The sequence below is a fragment of the Phycodurus eques genome, chromosome 12 (genome assembly GCF_024500275.1).
Source record: "Phycodurus eques isolate BA_2022a chromosome 12, UOR_Pequ_1.1, whole genome shotgun sequence".
Taxonomy (NCBI): Eukaryota; Metazoa; Chordata; class Actinopteri; order Syngnathiformes; family Syngnathidae; genus Phycodurus; species Phycodurus eques.
The window spans coordinates 2,397,186-2,415,876 of NC_084536.1; the positions used below are offsets into that span (position 1 = coordinate 2,397,186).

At 46.0% G+C, this 18,691-nt stretch overlaps 3 protein-coding genes and 1 long non-coding RNA gene across 6 annotated transcripts; 3 read left to right on the forward strand and 1 right to left on the reverse strand.

Annotated features, from left to right (window-relative positions):
• The first annotated feature begins 1,661 nt into the window (after positions 1–1,661).
• Positions 1,662–7,061, forward strand: kbtbd7 (kelch repeat and BTB (POZ) domain containing 7). Its single transcript, XM_061692723.1, has one exon. The coding sequence runs from the start codon at positions 2,088–2,090 to the stop codon at positions 3,951–3,953; it is 1,866 nt and encodes a 621-aa protein (XP_061548707.1). The 5' UTR covers positions 1,662–2,087; the 3' UTR covers positions 3,954–7,061.
• Positions 7,062–7,159: 98 nt separating this feature from the next.
• Positions 7,160–18,546, reverse strand: LOC133410374 (uncharacterized). Its single transcript, XR_009769549.1, has 3 exons — positions 18,063–18,546; positions 15,548–16,157; positions 7,160–8,485 (listed from the first exon to the last, which is right to left on the reverse strand). It is a non-coding gene; the product is annotated as an uncharacterized LOC133410374 (long non-coding RNA).
• Positions 7,277–8,951, forward strand: zgc:101559 (Ras-related protein Rab-33B-like). Of its 2 annotated transcripts, none has more exons than XM_061691472.1 (2): positions 7,277–7,536; positions 8,084–8,951. In XM_061691472.1, exons 1-2 carry the CDS (start codon positions 7,300–7,302, stop codon positions 8,528–8,530), a joined length of 684 nt encoding a protein of 227 aa, XP_061547456.1. In that variant the 5' UTR covers positions 7,277–7,299; the 3' UTR covers positions 8,531–8,951. The 2 variants fall into 2 exon arrangements, with proteins under 2 accessions (XP_061547456.1, XP_061547457.1); XM_061691473.1 differs by having other exon boundaries at positions 8,090–8,951.
• On the forward strand, positions 10,470–17,676 carry katnal1 (katanin p60 subunit A-like 1). 2 transcript variants are annotated; one of them, XM_061691470.1, is made up of 11 exons: positions 10,470–10,844; positions 11,765–11,938; positions 12,001–12,161; positions 13,405–13,555; positions 13,669–13,778; positions 13,852–13,957; positions 14,530–14,688; positions 14,773–14,899; positions 14,968–15,102; positions 15,809–15,935; positions 16,004–17,676. In XM_061691470.1, the coding sequence occupies exons 2-11, from the start codon at positions 11,777–11,779 to the stop codon at positions 16,200–16,202; spliced, it is 1,437 nt and encodes a 478-aa protein (XP_061547454.1). In that variant the 5' UTR covers positions 10,470–10,844; positions 11,765–11,776; the 3' UTR covers positions 16,203–17,676. The 2 variants fall into 2 exon arrangements, with proteins under 2 accessions (XP_061547454.1, XP_061547453.1); XM_061691469.1 differs by having other exon boundaries at positions 10,470–10,601.
• Positions 18,547–18,691: the final 145 nt, after the last annotated feature.

The window sequence follows — 18,691 nt, forward strand, 5'->3', positions numbered from 1 at the left end:
ACATTGTTTCTTCCGTGTCATAAAGGAGAGGGAAAAAAACAACAAATGACAATAAATCATTGAAATAATTCATGATTATTTTATTCACAATATTTCTTGATCAAGTATTTTATTATTAGGAGTAAATGACAGATTTCAACTGCAATATTTTATATTATATGAAACATTTTATGAATCAGCATGTTGTCATTTGTAATTAAAGTGAACAATGAATTGAAATAACTCATTCATTGGTGAAGAATTTATAATAAACTGTTTACTCAAATTTTCTGAAATGTTTATTTTTGTCTAAACAAAGAAATAATGTTCAAATAAGCGTTTTTGAAAAACTATATTTTGTTGGACAGCAAGGAGACATGAATTTTAATGGATCTAACCATATATGTTTTTTATTTAAAGAATTTATATTATTGTAATGGGTTCTTTTATTGGAGTTACATTAAAGTATATGCTATTTAAAATATAATGTGTACCTATGTATTATACTTCATTGCCATTATTATTTGACTCCCTAAAAATAACCGATTTTTTTACAAATATATATCGTGTCATTACGATAAACAGTATCATTTAAGCTGTGTAATTCAGCTAAAAAAATAATTACAATTCATAAAGGTGAAAACATACATAAACCACGGTGTCAAACCCAAGGCCCAGGGTCCAGATGCAGCCCGCCGCATCATTTCATGTGGTCACTGAAAGCAAGTCATTTATCTTATTATTTTTGCTAAAATACCACAATTGCTAATTGTCTTTTCGTCTTTTAGTAACATTGAGATATTGCAAGCACTTTATGTGACCAAGCCCCTTTTCAAAATACATTTTTTTGTTTTTTTTTTGGCTGGCTTCTAATTTCAAAAGGAGCTATCCATCAATTAGTTGTGTATATACAGTATAATAACATGAGACGACCATACATTTACTGTACATGGGTTGACAGTCGCCGCGGCCCTACGAGAGAAACCGTAACTACGACGTGGCCCCACCACAACAAAAATGACTCACACCAAACAATAATAATACTAACTTACTTTGTTGCTTCTTTTGGCTATGAAAGGGTCAGAAAATGTCACGTGAATAAGTGCTTTTGCCCCTTTTCCCAGAAAACCTGGAATTTGTAATATCTAGCGGTCGTTCACAATTTACTACATGTCACCAGACTGCAATAACAGCTGAACATTTGACTCGAAGGGTTTTAGTGGGGAAAACAGTGCACTTGAACATGAACAACCGGTTTTGTATGTTAACAGTTTAAATTTGACATTTATAAAACTATTTACGAGAAGGTTTCTGATTCTTTGTCTCAAAATGTTCAAAAAAACGTGCAAAAAATGTCAACTGTGTACAGGCGTTTCTTTGTCACACGCTAACATGTACAGCAAAGAGCCGATGAATTGTATCGGAATATATGGGGGAGATGTTAGGTGAAAGTTATGTACGTGCTGTCGTTATGACCACGTTTCAAATAATGCTGTTTATCCATTGAAATTGACCCAGTTATGACAGCCAATCACAGCGGCACTTTCGCTCGGACGTCGCAAGTTTGGACGCACTTGGAGCCGGGGAGAGCGGAAGTGCTATGCGGTGCCTTCAGAACAATGTGATGATTTTTCTAATTTGAAGTTAAATGTCAAGTGACATGTGTAAAGCGTGGCAGTTTGGCGAGGAACTACATGCAACGTGTTTTTCCGTGTCAAATAAAGTCGTATTTTACATTTGAACACAAATACACATTCACTGCTTTTTTTATTTTGACACTCTCCTGTGCGCTGCTGCCCCTGGTCTTGAGCGGTGTGACTGCTTCACCAAAGCATTAGCACACACGGAATTAAACGAAGTGAGCCAACAACATCTTTAGGGTGGACTTAAAGTGGACGTGATGGTCGTTTCATGGCTGAAAGCCACTTTGAGGCACACGGGCGTCCAGCAAGAGCGTTTCGAGGCTGGTAATGTTTTTTGAAAACATATGTTAGACGTTTTCTCGTGAGCGGATGTGTCCTTGTCGGCTAGCCGCGGAGGTGGCGCGCGAGGCGGCGTCTTATCAGAAAGCTTCCGCGACGTGAGATTACAAAAAGTAGACCCCCAAAATGGCCTCGGTGCTGGGTTGCTTCAATGGACCCGAAGTGTTGGAGGACGTCAGTCACGCTCGATGTTTGATGGGGGAGCTGAAGGCGTTGTACGACAGCCGCCTTCTCTCGGACGTCACCATCGAGGTGGACCCCGACGGAGAGCCCCTGGAGCCCGGCGGAGGCGGAGGGCCCTCGGGTGACGACCTCGTCCAGCTGTTCCACTGCAGCCGCAACGTCCTCGCCGCCGCCAGCCCTTACTTCAAGAGCATGTTCACCGGTGGCTTGACCGAGAGCGTCCAGGAGAGGGTGGCCATCCGCGGCGTGGACGCCGAGTCCATGTCGGTCATCGTGGACTACTGCTACACGGGTCAGGCGACCATCACGGAGGGCAACGTGCAGAGGCTGTACGCAGCCGCCAACATGCTCCAGCTGGAGTACATCAGGAAGGCCTGCTCCGGCTTCATGACCCGCAGGCTGGACCTCGCCAACTGCGTGGGGGTTCTGAAGTTCGCGGACACCTACGACAACCCCGAGCTGAAGGAGAGCGCTCGGGCCTTCATCGCCAGGAACTTCGGCCAGCTGTGCATCGCCGGGGAGCTGTGCGAGCTGGAACTGCACCAGTTGGAGGAACTGCTCTCCCTGGACACGCTGGACGTGGCCTGCGAGCGCGAAGTGTGCTCGGCCGCCCTGCGCTGGATCGAGGCCAACGCGCCGCCCACGAAGGAGGAGGCGCTGCGCGCGCTGAGGTGCGTGCGCTGGAACTTGTTCACCGAGAGGGACAAGCGCTACCTGGAAGGGCTGGCGGCGAGGCCCTTCATCGAAAAGTACGTGGAGTCCTTCTTCAACAGGCCGTGCGCCGTGTCCACGTCTCTGGATGTTCCCAAGCACAGGATAGGCGTGAGCGCCAAAGAAATGATCTTGTTCTTCGGTCTTCCCAACGACAGCATCATGTGTTGCGACCCGTACTCCGAGGACCTCTACTTCGTGACGCCGCCTCTCGTGGATCTCAGCAGCCAGGATTACAAACGCTCCACCATGGAGTCCCTCATTGCTTGTTCCAGCCCGGAAAACAACCTCTACCTGGCGTCCCACCTCTCCAAACACTTCTGGCAGTACAATCCGGTCCTCAACAGCTGGCAGGCACTAGCGGAGAGGCCGCTCGGGAGGATTCACTCGGGGATGGGCTACCTCAATGGGCACGTGTACCTCCTGGGAGGAAGGAACCCGGTGACGGACGCCCGGCTGAAAGAGGTGGAGTGCTACAGCGTCCAGAGGAACCAGTGGACCTTCGTGGCTCCGCTGCCGCACTCTTTCGGTAAGATGCAGGTGGTGGCGTTGAACGACCACCTGTACGTGGTGAACAAGCGCCGCATGCTGTGCTACGACCCGCGCCGCAACCGCTGGCGCCACTGCGGCTCGCTGCGGCGCGACAAGCTGCACAAGGCGTGCGTGTACCAGGACCAGATCGTCTGCGTGTGCGACATCCCCGTGGTGAAGGCCTACAGCCCGGCCCGCGGCGAGTGGCGGCGCCTGGCCGACGTCCCCATCGACAGCCGCGCCCTCAACTACCAGGTGATCCAGCACGGCGGCAAGCTGCTGCTCCTCACGCAGACGCTGCTGCAGCACAACAAGAACCGCGTCCTCATGCACGAGTACGAGCCGGCGCGAGAGAGCTGGAAGAGCGTCATGGCGGTCTACGTGTCCACGCTGGGACCCGTGTGCGTTTCCACACGCGTCTACCCGGCGTGCCTGGGCTCGGCGCACAGCTTCTCCACAGAAGAGGACGACGACAGCGGATCCAGCGCCGACTGGGATCTGGACGGCTTGACGGACGCCGATTCCGACTCCGCCAGTTCCAGCTCGTTCTCGGACGAGAACTGGTAGTCGGACTTTTACAGGGTTGCTGCGGTGAAACACAAGCTGGCGTGTATTCGTTTCTTTCCAAAATACATCATCTATTCGTTGCCGTAACGTTGACTTCCACTGTACATCGACTAACGATTAAGAACACGAGATGGGAATTTACGACAAGACACTGAATGACTGCGAATTTCAACCAGAACGTCGGCGGTCTTTGTTCGCCGTAGCGCATTCGGGTCACGGGTGAGCCGGGGCACATCCCGGCCGACTTGGGGCGCCGGGCGGTGTACACCCGGGACTGGTTGTCAGTCCCAAAGTCATTTGCCAAGAAATTGTCTACTTCATTCGTGATCAATAGGATAGCTTCAGTGACCCAATGAAAATGGGACTCTTGACCCATTTTAGGTCCCAAACCTAAAACCCATCTTGGCCGTTTTTTTTTCCCCCGCCAGCTCTTTCCCCTGCCTCTGTACTAGTACTTTGTTCATGAAGTGATTCCAAAATGGTGGTTTGTTCCCGACATGCAGACTCCCTCTCTGTCTCACTGTTTGCCTGAAAACACCTCCGTTGGTCAATATTGTGTCGTGCGGGAGAGGTGCGGGGCTTTCTTCTTCTTTGAAAAAATTCCTCCGATGTTTTATTTGTTGTTACAATCAGCATCAACCCCCTGCTTTATAGAGACGCGTTCAGCTTATTATAGCAAGATGGTCATGCCGTTACTACCTTGCTCAATTTCCAGTGTGGCGCCTTGCGAAAACAAGGCGCAGTCAAGCATGCACGGCTTTCCAAAGTTTGTTCGGGGAGCAAAGCGTGTGGAGTTCCAAAATAGGCGAGCGAGGCGGCTGACGCCGACCGCGCAGAATTTTTGTCTTGCACTTCAGTTTTGTGTAAAGACGCCATTTTGTTTCTGGGTTTCGTGGGAGACGTAAGCGACTAGCAACGCATGTAAAGATTGCACATAGTATGTCTGTTCTGTGTTGAATTGTAGCGACGCAGTCACAAGACCGAAACATCTCCGAGAGGTATTAAATGAACAATACGTTTTTTATTGCGCTCATTAGAACTGTTCGACATCATACTGAGCTGTTTCTAATATATTGATTACATTACTAACCAATGATAAACCCGTTGTTATACACAGTTGTGCTCCTAAGTTTACATACGCTGGTAGAAGTTGTGATTTCCTGGCCATTTTTCAGAGAATATGGACGATAACGCCAAAACGTTTTCTTTCACTCGCGGTTAGTGCTCGGGTGAAGCCATTTATTACCAAACAACTGTGTTTACTCTTTTGAACTCTCCCAGAAACTCACTCAACCGTTATATACACAGACTGATTACAAGCAGACGCGTGACGGGTGTAGATGGTTGCCTTTAGTCGCCGTTCAAACGCATTTGTGTCAACTTGTGTGTGCGTTTATCAGGCCAAGACCTCAAGGGGGAGGTCAACTTTTGATCAGGGTCATTTGTGTACTTTCTGATGTCATTATGATTTCAAAGGAGTAAACGCACTTGGTGGATAATAAATGGCTTCACCCAAGCACTAACCAGGAGTGAAAGAAAAGGTTTTTGTGTGATCGTTTATATTCTGTGAAAAATGGCCAAGAAATCATAAATTCTGCCAGGGTATGGAAACTGAAAGTACCTCTCTGGTTTCAGTCAAAACTGAGTGCACAAAGATGTTGAGAATTCTGGTGCATGTAATGCACCAATGATCTAATGAAGTGCATTGTGCTGACTCAGGTTTGTTTGTTGTTGTTGTCGTCGTCGTCGTCGTTGTTGTACCTTTGAAACACATGTATATGACATTGATGAGTTTCTGTTTTTTTAACATTTTTTTGCTCTCATTTTTACATGAGCATCAGATATATTACCCCAAACGCATTTTCCAATGTAAACCGATTAATAGTTATTAATCCTGTCTAATAGTCACCACAAACTACAGTACAACCTCAACAGTAACTGTTCAGTTCCAAGTATTATATCCATATCATCGTATTAGTTACTTGCATATTTTCCCGTGTGTTATAATTGTTTCATATGATGACTAGATGCAATTTTAATATATATTTTTGATTTGTGTGAAACAAACTGGATTACAATGGCAGTTTTAGTGTACCGGTGAATAAACCGCGTTATTGAGTAGCAGCCCGTTGTTTTTGTGGCTTTATTTCGTATAATCACACCAACAATAAATAATGAAAAGAAAATACTAAAACAAGCCCAAAAATATCTTAACAAATGTAATAGCATTATTTACGCTCACTAGATCATTAGATTCTCAGAAGACTGTAATGCAAATCACTCATCATTGCAAAATTGTTGTAATTCAGCCACGTCACACACAAAGCGCCTTTCTGAAGTCATGCCACAGTACCCCAATAGGATTTAGGTCAGGACTTTGACTCGGCCACTGCAAAGTTTTCATTTTGTTTTTCTGCAGCCATTCAGAGGTGGACTTGCTGGCGCGTTTTGGATCATTGTCCTGCTGAAGAACCCAAGTTCGTTTCAGCTTGAGGTCACGAACAGACTTCAGAATTCATGGTTGCATTTATCACAGCAAATCTTCCCGGTCCTGAAGCTGCAAAACAGCCCCAGACCGTCACACTACCACCACCATAGTTAACAGTTTTTCTGAAATGCGGTGTTACTTTTACACCAGATGTGATAGGACACACACCTTCCAAAAAGTCTTGGGGATCATCAAGATGTCTTTTGGCAAAATTGAGATGAGCCTTAATGTTCTTTTGGCTCAGCAGTGGTTTTTGGCTTTATGTCCATATGTCAAATGTTGTGTGTACGTTAATAAGGAAAAATGGCTGCAATATAACAAAGACTGAAAAGGGGTTTAAGGGGTCCGAAAACTTTCTGTACCCACTGTATACTAACAACCAAAGCAATGTTAACATTAATACAGGATTGGGATGTACTGTGATAATTTTATATTCTTTATGTGTTTTAAATACAAAATGGCACCAGCCACTAAAACAGGATTGGTAATCATCATTTACATATTTCTTTCAATTAAATAAAATACCAAAAGTTGGAATACCTTTTTTCATGATTATTTTACTATTGTTTTAATCTAATGTATAAATATGTTTGTATTTATTCAATTAAATCGGAATTTTAAATACACGAAATATTATACGAGTGATTTTTTTATTTAATTTTCTTTTTTATATTATTTTACAAATTTTAAATATCATGTACTAATACACGTTTCTATTTGTTCTATTCAATCGCTTTTATATAAAAAAAATAAGTAAAATACAAGAAAGAATAAGGTGTACATTCTCGCCAAGTCTCACTCTGCTCTCGCGGGATTTACAAGTGTCCATGTCCGGTTCACTCGGCGAGACGATGAGCGATGGCAATAGAAAACAAAAGCGCCGGCGGTGAGGATTTCGACTCGGTCTTTTTCGACTCCCTGGAGCTGTCGTCGCCGTGCCGAGTCTTTAAAATTATCGTCATCGGAGACACCAGCGTGGGGAAGACGTGTTTGACGTCCAGGTTCTGCGGCGGCTCTTTTCTGAACAACCCCGAGGCGACCATCGGCGTTGACTTCAGGGAGAGGACACTGGAGCTCCATGGAGAAGTCGTTAAGGTAACAAGTCCACCATGCTAGCTGCCACTGACGCGGAGCTCCTTTGTCTTCGACAACTTCACCGTGATGTGATTTTTAAAATAAATAAATACTTTATTTATGAAGGTTAGTAGTTTAGAAAAATTACGGGTTATTTTTTTAAAAAAAAAAGAAGGTTGAAGCAGTGGAAAATGATGTCAGCACTGCGAGCCAATAGGAGGCACTCTTCCGTGTTTTTGTTAAAAAAAAAAAAAAAAAAGCTATTTTCTTTTTTTGGAGCTATTTTCTTTACAGCCATTTAGAAATAAACTGTGTAACAGTTGACTTTGGGCAGGGCACAAATAGACAAGAAACTATTCACACTGACTTTCACACCTATGGACAATTTGAAGACTTGAACAAACAAGTTTGTCAAATGTAAAAGGAAGCCCCATACCTGGAGAACATGCAGACTGCACACAGGAGGGCATGAACTAGGATTCCAACCCAGAACCTTTCACAGCTGTGAGGCAGATGTGCCGTTGTTAATCAAATGCAGCCATTTTAATGTTTGTTCCTTTGGGGCCAGTTGCAGATCTGGGACACGGCAGGCCAGGAGCGTTTCAGGAAGAGCATGGTGGAGCACTACTACCGCAGCGCGCACGCCGTCATCTTCGTGTACGACGTCACCAGCCTGGCCACCTTCCAGAGCGTCCCCGACTGGATCGAGGAGTGCGGCCGTCACGCCGTGGGGGCGCTGGCGCCACGCGTGGTGGTGGGCAACAAGTGCGACCTGCGGGACCGCCGCGAGGTGCCCACGTCGGCGGCGCAGCGCCTGGCCGACGCGCACGACATGCCCCTCTTCGAGACGTCGGCCAAGGACCCCGCCGAGAAGGAGCACGTGGACGCCATTTTCCTGACGCTGGCCTACAGGCTCAAGAGCTGCAAACCTCTGAGACTGAAGCCGCCCTCGGAGAGCGACGTCGGGCATCTGTGGAAAGCCAGACAGCAGGAAGCGCTAACCTGTCGGTGCTGATCGTGTTAGCTTCCTAACACGAGCTTCCTGTGACACTTCACAAACAGAGGGACACGTTTGCACTATATATATCTATGAATTGCCTGCACAAATATATAGGTGTGGCAAATATATTTTGTAGCTTACAAAAGTACAATTGGGTGCACTTGATTTTTTTTACAGTTGAACCTCCAAAGTGATTGATTGTGTGATATTTGGGTTAAGTTGTTCCATTATCAAAGTGTAATTCTAGCTAATTTTTGAGTAGCATTTTAACAGTATCAATTGTCTAAGCAATTGCAATTTCAGCAATTCTATTTTTTTATTTTTTTTGAGGGACTACCCTCACCCTGAACTGTTCGCCAGTCAAGCCCACGTCACAGATAAACAACTATTTACACCCACGGACAATTTAGTCTTCAATAAACCTGACATGCATGTTTTTGGAATGCTAGTGGAAGTCAGAGTACCCAGAGAAAGCCCACAAAAGCACGGGGAGAACATGTCAACGACACACAGGCGGGGCCGGGATTCGAACCCCGGACCTCGGAACTGTGAGGCAGATGTGCTAACCAGTCGGCCGCCACAGTAGATTATTTATTTGAATGTTTTTTAACGATTTACCGTACAAGATCTGTTTTTGGTACCATTTTAACAGCGTCAGTCGGCATAGAATCAGAAGGTGATCATCGGCAGACCGCCGCTTACGTTGGGCCGGAAAACTGACATCGGAGGTCAAGAAAAGTAATTCCCCTCCATGCCACCAGGTGGCATAAACATCATTCGAACAAAAAAAGGTAAAAACACAATGTCAATAACAAATGAAAAGGACAAATAAACACGAAATATCTTTTTTCAAATGAACCGAACTCACTCTCCAACTTAAAACTGTATAACATAACGCACATAAAACACTGCGTTTCGGTCACCAGTGCCAAACAAATGACAGCTAGCTAGGAGCTAAAGTAGCGGTCTAAATCTTCACTGTGCAACACAAATAGTTGCAGATGATCCCACAGGAAGTGGAAACCTACACAAATCGATTCCAAATCGATCTTTGAAAGGGATATTTCCTTTGATACCGAAAGTGAAATAGGCTACAATGTTTTTCTTCCAAACGTATGTGAGCGTAACCAGCAAGAGCTAAGCTACATTCTCTCGAATGCAACGCTAGTGATAGCATGACATGGTTTGTTTTTCTCTTCGGTACGAACAAGCCTCGGAAGGCCGACATTCCTTCCTTTTTTGGACCACCTTGAATTCCAACCGGTGTCTCAAAGGTGACTGGCCTGGAATTTGAAGTGATTGTTGTCTCATGTGTCAACGCAAAATAAAGGTGGCGTCATGCAGGAACGTTGAGCTGGGTTTGTTTCATTTATTCCATTGCACATTTTCATAATAGTGGTTTGAATTTGTTGCACTATATATTGCAAGGTACTGTATATGCATGTAGAAATTATATGATTTGCCACTTCTTAATGTAAGTTGTGAACATCTCCGCCCCAAAGTAAGTATCTACAGTATAGTATAATATGTTATTTCATCAACGATGAATAACTATAATATATATTTGACCTGGATAGTACATTTACTGTTGTATACTGTTTATATTCACTAAAAGAAATGTCTCGGGCATCCGGCGGTGCCAACGGAGAAATCGATAACGCTGCGTTCAAGTAACCTCGGAGGTTGTGAGTGCAATGATGTCAAAAATCGTTTTGACCTCGGGTCGATTTAACGTGTGAGTGTTTTCAAGATGTAAGTTCACCACGAACACACAACGGACACGCGCGTGTTCGTTTTGCATATTAAATTCCAGCGCCAGATGAATAGGATGCACACAAGTGTTGTCACTGGCATGTCGTTGTGTGCTGAATGAAGTTGCTCGTATTTACTATGACAGAAGATCATTTTGAACACGACAAGACGTTGGTAGTACAATGCAAAAGAAGGGGCGTTTTGTGTGTGTGTGTGTGAGTTGTAATATGCAATCTGCGAGGATGGCGACAACTTCGGCACACGTTCGGCGTACGCGAATGCAGCGCGATAATCGCGCCATCTGCATTCTGCGGCAGGCGTCTCCGCGGCCATGGTAACACTCCACCGCGGAGCAAACATTTGCTCTTCACGCGCGTATGACGATTGTTTTCTTGTCGCCTATCCAAATATTGTCGCCATTGTTGCCGTTGTTGGGGTTTACAAAGGGCGAGGTGGCGGCTTTCGTGATTATTTATCACCACCCGGTTTGTTGTTGCGTTCCTGGCCTGGCCCGCCCGGACTGGACCGGAGGCGACGCTGTTAGCAACAGCTAGCCAGATGATCAAGTGGGAATAAGGCAAGTGGATGAGTGTGACGTTCCAAAACGAAATGCTTTGGTTGCCCTCATCAGGCTCGGAAATATGTGCGGCTCCGCACCACAATAAGCAATGAAAAGTCCGCATGATTCTATTTGTACGGGCAGATTTAGTTGGTGCCGCTCTTGCATTGAGTGCGGGTAGGGGCCACTCGGGGGCGCTAGTGCGCCGCCACACCTCGAACCGCATCGCTTGAATAAGATGAAGCGAAAAATGACATCAGAAAACACAAATATTTGCAAATATCTCTAGCCTATATCTATTTTGACATGAGCAGGGTGAATATTTTCTATTGTTAACGATGGGTCAAGTTGTTCCGTTACCCGTCTGATTTGTGACGTGTTCCCTCCTTCGAGCGCAAACAATCTTCAGATAAAATGTTGTTAAAAGTTGTACGTGCGTAGTCGCTCCTCTTCAATGCAAAAGTCTGAACGCAGTTTGATTTATGGCGCTCTGAGAAATGCTGCAAATTGCAAATAACTACGCTGTGTTCTGTTGTTTAAGTGAAGTACAAACATCCATTTTCAACACCTTCACTGATTTTGACAGCGTGACTCGGAAAAAGATCCTCAAGCGTGTGCTTATCGCACTCCCAGTGTGCGATTTATTCAAGATAACCAACACGGCACACGACACGCATGACGATGGCTGTTGTAGTACCAAGACTGACCTGTGAGAGGCAGCGTAGTCGTAGGAGCGGAAGAAATAAACGAAGCTAGGCTAACTTTTATTGTGGCAATGGACTCGAGACGCATTATCCAAATACTCAACACCAGTTGATACTCTATTAGTTTTCAAGACTCTATTAATTAGCGTCAGTTCCGCACGATGCCTCAGTTATTACGCCCATCCTTAATACGGACCCATGGATCAGTGTTGTTCTTCTTCTTTGTGCTTTTAGCTGTCATGCACCATGAATTTGTGCGAGATCTACGACAATGCCAAAAAGGGTCGCGAGTACGCTTTGCTGGGCAACTACGACTCGTCCGGCGTGTACTACCAGGGCGTCCTGCAGCAGATCAACAAGCACTGCCAGACCCTCAAGGACCCGGCGCTTAAAGTCCGATGGCAGCAGGTGGGTGCCTCGTTGCGCGATCGCGTTTCAAATCGGCCAATCGGAGTTGTCCGTTTGGTCAGGTGAGAGAGGAGCTGACCGAGGAGTGGGAGCAGATTAAGAGTATCGTGGCTGTGCTCGAAGCCTTCAAGACCGAGAGGCCGGTGACCGTACCCGTTCCTCAGTCGGGGGGGAGCGCCGAGGACCCGGCCGCGTGGCCGCCTCCCATGCCTGCGGAGCACAGGTGCGCAAAAGACTACCGTGCAAAAGTCTGTAGACCAGCATACGATTCTTTATCTTACCAATGCCGTACGTTATAATCTGAAGGCCTTGCGTGCCGTCAACAAACCCATTCATTGTGTAGGTGCTGCAACGGCGTGACAAGGAACCGAGGTTTGCCGTAACGGCACCGTGCCTCAAACTGAAAAATGTTCAATTCAGGCGCCTTGACCACTCATCGAGAAAGTTTTGCGGAAATCGATCGTGTTTGAATTACAAAAAAAATAATTCGCGTAAGAGATAATGCAAGCAAAAGGTGTAGAATTACACCTTGTTTAACTGCTCAGGCAACATTTTAAGTAACATGTTGACATTCTAAACTCACACGTGTTTATAAAAAAAAAAAAACATGAACCACTTCATATTAAAACATACAAAACACTCAATTTTCAAGTCAATTGATGTCTATGTGACGTCGCAGCTGCAAGTGTAAAAAGGCGTTAACCATTCTAAATCCATAAAAAAAGTAGAAAGGTCTTCGTTAGATATTGACATCTTGCACGATGACACACACGTTTTTATGCAACCTTTGAGGTTGATCACTCCTGACAATTTGATTTGATGTATAAATTGTACAATCTTTGGGAGATTGCACTTTTGACGTTCGTCTTTAATTAGAAGGCAGTACCGGGAGACAAAGGTGGAGAGAGCTGACCCCCAAAAAATGGGAAAAAAAGTGCCTTGGGTAAACATGCTTCCTGGGATTAGCATAAGACAATGGCGATCTGCGCAACACCACTCACAGGATAAACAAAAGGAGCTGACACAGATTGAATGAAACCAATTAACTAAGTACAACAAGACGAATGGCGCACAACAAAGACGCAGGTCGGGAGCGCACGAGGGACGGCGGGCGGTCGATCGGATAGGCGACGAGGGACCTGGCTGACGGAAGGCAGACGGCGAATTGCCGACGCTTCTGTTTGAGGCTACTTCTTTTGAAATAAGGTTAGCAAAAAAGAACACAATGTGCAGCGTTAATCTTTTCATGGTAGCTGAGTTATGTTGATGGCAATTTCAACGCTGACATTTTTTCCATCCACTTCCAAATTATACAACCGAATTCCGTTTTTGACGTTCACACTGAAATGGACAAAAAGGTCCTTTCAAAAAAGGCAAAGACTTTTTCACAGCACGGCCATGTATCAAGAGACAAACAAAGCCTTGTTTCCGACATGTCAGAAAGGACATTTGCTTGCATGATGTAGGAATCCTGTCGCTGCAAAGCGTCCCAACAGCGGAGTGAAGCAGCAGAAGAAAGATTCTCCTGGTCTGCAGCATCGGGGCGAAGGACAAGAAGGCCGCGGGCAGGCCAAAACTAAGGCCGAGCGTGGCCGCAATGCGAAATCCAACGAGGAGGTCGGTTTCGAAGTCATTGATGGAAAGCTCTCGGATTCGGTAGCTTGAAAACTGCCGTCGACGAGCTAATGACCGTCTTTTTTCTTTTTCTTTATTTTTTTTTGAATCATCAGGGAAAGAGAGGTGAAAAAGAGCATAAAAGGTTTGATGGTGTGGGACATGACGGCGACCTGGTGGAGTCGCTTGAGCGAGACATCGTGTCCCGCAACCTGAATGTACACTGGTATGAAAACGCACGCACGCACTGCAGGGGGGTTTTCCCGCTCACGTCGCCGATTTCTGAATTCTTCGGGAAGGAACGACATAGCGGATCTGGAGGACGCTAAGAAGTTGCTAAGAGAAGCTGTGGTGCTGCCCATGTGGATGCCCGACTTCTTCAAGGGCATTCGACGGCCCTGGAAGGTATACGCACGCACGCACGCACGCACTATTCTACTCCGCTGCTGTGAGTAGCGGAAAAACACAAGTCATTGACACCTACCCAAAAAGTTTTCGAATTGCCTAGAAATGCTACAAAATGACAAGGCTATATGTGGTCTGACTGAATGAAACTCCTCCCTTCAATTCGTCATAGTTACATGGCAAAAAGAGGCCACCGGATGGCGCCAAAGCAAGATTTTTATATTAGACATGGCTTTGGCGGGTGCAGAAAAACAGCGACTAACGGAGAATAGGTTACACCCCAGAAATCTGAAAATTTTACAATTCACTGCAAATGCCCAATTTGTCAAAATGATTATTGATTCATTCCCAATATATATGTCACCGTACATTTAGAGCTCACGGAAAGAGTCGAGATTAAGGCACCTCATGACGCTCTTTACGACGGATAAACTTGTCAAGCACCGATGTCTCCAGAATCAATTTAAAATTAATTTTCCACAAACTGAAAAGTAACATTTGGGATTGTTCAGTATGTAGAAAATGGCACCGTGTTTTTATTAGGGGTTAGAATTCCATTTCCTTTGCGACAGGGTGTGCTCATGGTGGGCCCCCCGGGTACGGGCAAGACCATGTTGGCCAAAGCCGTGGCGACAGAATGCGGGACGACGTTCTTCAACATGTCCTCGTCCACCCTGACCTCCAAATACAGAGGCGAGTCAGAGAAACTCGTCCGCCTGCTCTTCGAAATGGTAAAAACACGACGACCGACTGAGTGACAGCTCCCGATGAACTCAAATGCAACAAAAAGCAATGATTTGCGTGACTCCCGCAAGGCCCGCTTTTACGCGCCGACGACCATCTTCATAGATGAAATCGACTCCATCTGTAGCAGAAGAGGAACGTCCAATGAACATGAAGCCAGTCGCAGGGTCAAATCCGAGCTTCTGATTCAAATGGATGGTAAAGATGTTTATTTTTCTTACACTTCACTATATTATCTCCTCGCTCGAATGCTTCGCTTCCTCCAGGTGTGGGTGGCGCCCGGGACAACGACGACCCTTCCAAGATGGTCATGGTCCTCGCCGCCACCAACTTCCCGTGGGACATTGACGAGGCGTTGCGCCGACGCCTGGAGAAGCGGATCTACATCCCTCTGCCGACAGGTGACGCTTAAAAGCGGCGCGGGACAATCGGGTTTGCCGGGGAGCCGTTGGGATGGTAAACCTTGACGAGCCTTGTTGCGTTTGCTCACAATATGTCACGTCAGTAAAACAGATACGCAACGCAATTGCTTGCCGCCGATCGCCGCGTCACAAATATCACGAGTCCGTCGGAGGTTGCGCTGAACAGTGCTGATGATTTGCAAATAAACACCCCAAATTGCATAAATTCCTCTCTGCGTCGCATTGCAATGGAGGTCTTTTGCGAGGCTTTACAATGGAACAAATATTTGAAACGATTTCATGCGATCCTTTGTAGGGAGCGTGAACGGGGCTGCTTTTCCGGTACGGCTCGGAATTTGGAAATTTGCCGGGTCAACGCTACCCCCCCCCCCATTTTGTGTTTATATAGAAGAGCGACACAGAAAGAAGATGGAAAAATACTTACTTTGAGAGACCGCGTGAAAGGGGGCTTCCATCACTGCTCCGATTCCACCTCTTAAGGCAGAAAGTCGCTCAGTCCGTGTTTCGTTTAGACCGAGCGGCGACACGGAAAAAGGCAGAAAATTGTCTGATTTGATACGCAGTGTAACAAAGGCTTCCATTACAGCGCCGCTCTTACCTCGTCAGGTGTAAAATGGCCCCCTACTTTCATGTTTTTGAAGCGTGAGAAGGGCTTCCTTATGTATGCCTTCCGAACGTTGTGCAGCTGCGGGTCGCGTGGAGCTTCTAAAGATCAACTTGCGGGAGGTGGAGTTGGCCGCCGACGTGGACCTGGACGTCATCGCCGAGAAGACGGAGGGCTACTCCGGAGCCGACGTCACCAACGTCTGCAGGTTCGTCGATGAATGCTCGCGGGAGAAGAAGACTGTTCCCCGGACATCTTTGCAATCTTCTCCCTCAGGGATGCGTCAATGATGGCCATGCGGCGGCGAATCCAGGGCCTGAGCCCGGAGGAGATCCGAGCCCTGTCCAAAGAAGAGCTGCAGATGCCCGTGATGATGGAGGACTTCACGCTGACGCTCAGGAAGATCTCCAAGTCAGTCTCCGCTGCGGACCTGGAAAGATACGAAGCCTGGATGTCCGAGTTCGGTTCGGGGTGAAGGACTTCTCGGACAGTGGCTGACGAACCTCTAATCCCGATGTCTAGTATGCCAGATGAATACGTGGGAGTGTTTCAAACCTCTTTTGAGTTAGGCACAATTCATTCATGCGTTGAGAATACACGTTTTTAAACGAGGATTGAAGCAGACGCAACTGCCGATGTCATCGACGAGGGATGGGCTTTCGACCACGTGGACAATGAACAATAACAATCCGCTCAGGACTTTTCAAAACTACCAATCGCAGCGTGGCGACCGCTCGTTGGGTTTGCTGCGTGTGAACCTCACCGCCGCCGGATGGGGGCGCGAGGTCGAGCCGGCAACGTTGCGTCCGACCTTCGGAGTTTGTAGCGGAGTTGGAACAAATGCGGGACGCCGCCCGCGTGTCAGGGAATCCCACAAGCGGGCTGGGAAATGTCATCGTTTCAGGCGTCGGGCCGCCGTCTCCCGTGTGGATGTTTTTGACGTGTCCTCAAAACCAATAAATCAATTAGACGCCCTTCGTGACGTGTGGCGGACGTTTTCATGCGACATCTTAACTGTTGTCTTCGCACGTCAAGGAAAATGACTTCGTTCATTCGCTGCAACATTCCGGCCTTTGAGTTCGATGCGGTGACTTTCGAAGTGTGCTGCAAGTACCACGGGTTGTACGCAAAGGAATCACCGAATCCGATACAAATAACGTTTACGTGTAAAACGTGATATACAATCAAACGTTTTAGAATGAAGCGGCATGCTATGCCACACGACCCGTTTTTGTTTTGTTTTGAAAACAGTACAGTGCGTACTTTTCGAGGACGGTACATTATTAAGTACACGTTAGCAGTATTCAACGTTCAAGAACAATACATTCGCATTTATTGAACTGTTTTCTTTGAATGGATACTTTTATATGCAATATGTTTTGAATTGAAAACCAAATCGTTCAAGTGGCTTGCAACGATATGCTTTTTTCGGAATAAAACCTCGTTTTTGAATGGTGATGTTTGGAGAGCAAAGTCTTTTTGGAGGCGGTAAAAAGTTTGGTCTCAACTCGCAAGCAACGACCCGCTGTTTTCCGTCACCGTGGCGACCATGTTGCTCAAAACGTGTACATTAGCTGCAACGCGATTTAGTGGCGAAATAATATTTGTACACAACTCCGGTCGATCGCTTAACTTTGCTCGTGAGACAAAACGTCATTTGTAGCAGCGTCGCCACATTCAATGAGATTACGTCGTCGGATTTTTCCAAAACAAAAACAAACGTACGATGCGTTTATTTTGCCGTTCATTGGGTTTTTCCACAAATATCGACGACGGGATGCGCTTTTATCGTGTTCAGCGGAGGTTATCCCGGTCGATCGAGTTGGTATCACCTCATGAACTTGCCGCTTGTCGACGAGCCACCGCAAGAGCACCCCAAATTCTATTCATGTTACATGACATTCAGTGGTGGGAATAAACCAACTACAATACTTTTTTGCTGGAGCGAAGTACATTTTTCTCTGTGCGTGTTTGTATTTCTCTTTTTTTCTAGATATATAGTTTTAATCACTACATTTGAAAAATGTTATCTGTACTTTCTACTACTTACCTCCGCAAGGGGCTACTACTTTTTTTTGGTCATGGAAATAAGTTTTTATGATCGTAACACTTTTCTCATTTTCGTCAAATCATGTTATTCTTGTAACGTGTTGATTTCCGTGTGCCGCGTTAAAAGGCGCCGTCTCAGTTACGGGGTCTGTTTTTGTATTTAACACGTACATCAGGCGCGCGCACGGTAACACGTACGCTATCTTAAAACATGCATGCTCGCGTATGTCTTTAAAAAAGCAGCGGGAGCAAAACTGAGTTCGGTTGTATTTAACAATGTACTCACGTTATTTTTGGATCAATCCTCATCGGCGAATCCGTCCAAGTCCTCATCTCCTGGATCCGAAATGAACAGCTTTCGTCTCGTTGCCGGGGGAACTGCTCAGCCAGTCGGTCATCGAAGTCACACGACAACATTTACAGATTTCGGAACTCGGTGCTCACATAAGGCGCGCCCGCATGATAAGGCGCCCCGTCCGTTTTGGAGAAAATTGAAAAGACTTTTTAGTGCGCCTTATGGTCGTGACAATACGGTCGTTGTCATTTTCTTAAAATCAAATCATTTTCTCCACAATTGTTTTTCTCATCACATGACTTTGTTTTTGCAATCTCACATTTCTCTCGTGTTATTCCAATCTTATTCTCACATTTCAACTTGATTCTCAATTACCGCTTTTTCCTCAAATAACTTTTTCTTGTAAAATCGCATGATGACTCTTAACAAATTATTCTACTAATTATAGTTACGATAAAAACATTTAGTATTGTTTTTTTACTCATTAAAATAAGGAATTTTCTGTTATTTTACATTGTCCCCCCCCCCCCCCCCCCCCTCTTAATATATATATTGGTTCTTCTCAAAGCATTACGACTTCCTCTCGTATCTTTTTTTCCAAAGCGTTTTTGGCGGCGACA